The 2,290-nt window shown below is 32.4% G+C and overlaps 1 protein-coding gene across 1 annotated transcript in view; it reads right to left on the reverse strand.

The window, feature by feature from the left end:
• Positions 1–2,290, reverse strand: part of DNAH6 (dynein, axonemal, heavy chain 6) — a 318,529-nt gene that overhangs the window by 249,478 nt on the left and 66,761 nt on the right. The window contains exon 11 of the mRNA XM_012644194.1: positions 3–31. Coding sequence (XP_012499648.1) covers positions 3–31 — 29 coding nt within the window. The remainder of the gene's footprint in view (positions 1–2; positions 32–2,290) is intronic.

Below are 2,290 nucleotides of genomic sequence, written 5' to 3' on the forward strand. Positions count from 1 at the left end.
GGGCAGATTCAAATGCTGCCTGAATGGTTTCCTAAATATAAACAAACAGCCAAATAAAACTATATTTTTGTTAAGCAGAATTTAATTCAATATAACTAAACAAGCAACACACACACATACTCTGAACCCAACAGTATCCTGTGATCTGGGGATACATGAGTGAGGAAAGATACCATCCTTAATGTCAAATAGCAGTTAATGGATTCAAGAAGAAAATGTTACGAAATTTTAAAAAAATCCATCTTCAAATCTGGCTTATGATAGAAAGGAAGCACACTAGTAATTTTTTTGTGCTTCATGATGAACTTATATATTACTAGTAAACATATGGCAAAGAGGCAATACCTGTTTATTTTCCAAACCACAAATTTTATATCTGAGTTAAAATATTTTTGAGCCAAGGAAAAACTGTTTGGCATGTCCAAAAAATCAATTGCTTAATCTTACTATCAAATCTTTTGCACTGGCCAGTCTCTTATACCAAAATGTCCTCTATACTAGCCTTAATAAAAACCTTTCTCTCACATTTCTTAAACTTGGCTTCAACCTATCTTTACCCACAAATTTTTTTTTCAAACCAAGACAATCATTTCCAATCATTTCAGTCCCTTTAATACCTATGTCAATATATATTATCATATGTTCAATGTCTATGAAAGGCAGTTGGATTTGTTTGTTGTTGATCTTGGTCCATGACTCCCTGGCTGCACTCCATACCCTTCCCTTATATTTCCTATCAAGACTTGCAAATGCCTGCAATTTGTCCCAGGGAAAACTAGAGATGATCAATGGAATTGTGTGAACACACCAATGGTAGGGAAAGTGGCTCACAGTCATGCTTTATGGATGGTAGGCTGGGAGTATTAATAGAACGTTTGCAAAAAATAGCACACACCCTATATGTCTATATTTAATATTTAGTTATTTGTTCATTTATTTCTTTTTAATAGGCTCTTGTGTAACCTTCCAGAATATTTCTTCTGTTTCTTTCTTTATATTAAAAATTGAGAAGAGCCTATGTCAAACTGTATCTCCTTTGAGCTGACTAAATAGTGTCTCTGATATGTGATCATGCAGGTAATAGAAATATCATATGAAGCTTGTAAATGAGAAGCTCCACCAATGTTCAAAATATGATTTCAAAACATTTTTATTTTGAAATAATTTCTGATTCACAAGAAAGTAGCTGGAATATTACAAAGAATTCCATATATTTGTCACCAAAATTCCCTAAATTTCAACAATTTATCACATTTACTTTATCATTCTTTCTCTCTATATATTATTTCACTCCGAACCATTAGGGAGAAAGTTGCAGGCATGTGACACATTTGTCCCTAAATATTTCAGATTTTATTTACTAAACACAAGGACATTTTCTTACATAACCACAGTATAATGCTCTACATCAAGAAATTAACATGGATATGAATACTGTTATCTAATTACAGACTTTATACAAATTCTACAATTTATCCCAGTATTGTCATAGCAAAAACATTTTTTTTCTGGTCCACTGTCCTATCCAGCATCATGTATTATATTTTGTCATCTCTCTTTGGTTTCCTTTAATCTGGGACAATTCCTCAATCTTTCTTTGTCTTGCATGCCATTTACATTTTTGAAAAGTATCATAGTTGAGTGTGTGTGTGTGTTCTGTATTTCTTCATGCTGGGGTTCAGATATACATTTTTGGCAGTAATACCACAGAAGTGATGTGTGTTCTCCATGCATCATATCACAAAGCACTTGTCAGTTTGTCCCATTGTTGGTAATGTTAACATGTTGGTTAAGGTAGTGTCTGCCAGGCTTATCACTGTAAACTTACTATTTTCCCCCTTTGAAATCAATAAATATATTTTGGAGAGATGATTTGAGGCCATGTAAATATCCTGTTTCTCTTCATACATTTGCATACTCAAATGTATACTAAAATGTAGTATACATTGGAGATTCCAGCAACCTATTTCTGTGAGGGCTACTGTGCCGATTTTTCTAATTACATTTTTTCTTCTAAATTTATTGGTTGGCATTCCACTGAAGGAAAAACTTTCCCTTCTCAATCATTCAATTAATTAATTAGTTAATTATTAATTCACAATATTGATTCATATATTCTCATTTTATGCAAGGTATTATGGTACTGTTATAATCATTATTTATTTTAATTATCAAATTGTCCCAGTGAGACACTTCGAGCTGGATTTTTGTCTTTTCTACTTGTCTCCATTATTCATTGGGAAAATTCTTATTTTTTGGTTCAACAATATGCTCTGGGCTCATCTTGTAC

The sequence above is a fragment of the Propithecus coquereli genome, unplaced genomic scaffold, assembly GCF_000956105.1.
Source record: "Propithecus coquereli isolate 6110/MARCELLA unplaced genomic scaffold, Pcoq_1.0 Scaffold208, whole genome shotgun sequence".
Lineage (NCBI taxonomy): Eukaryota > Metazoa > Chordata > Mammalia > Primates > Indriidae > Propithecus > Propithecus coquereli.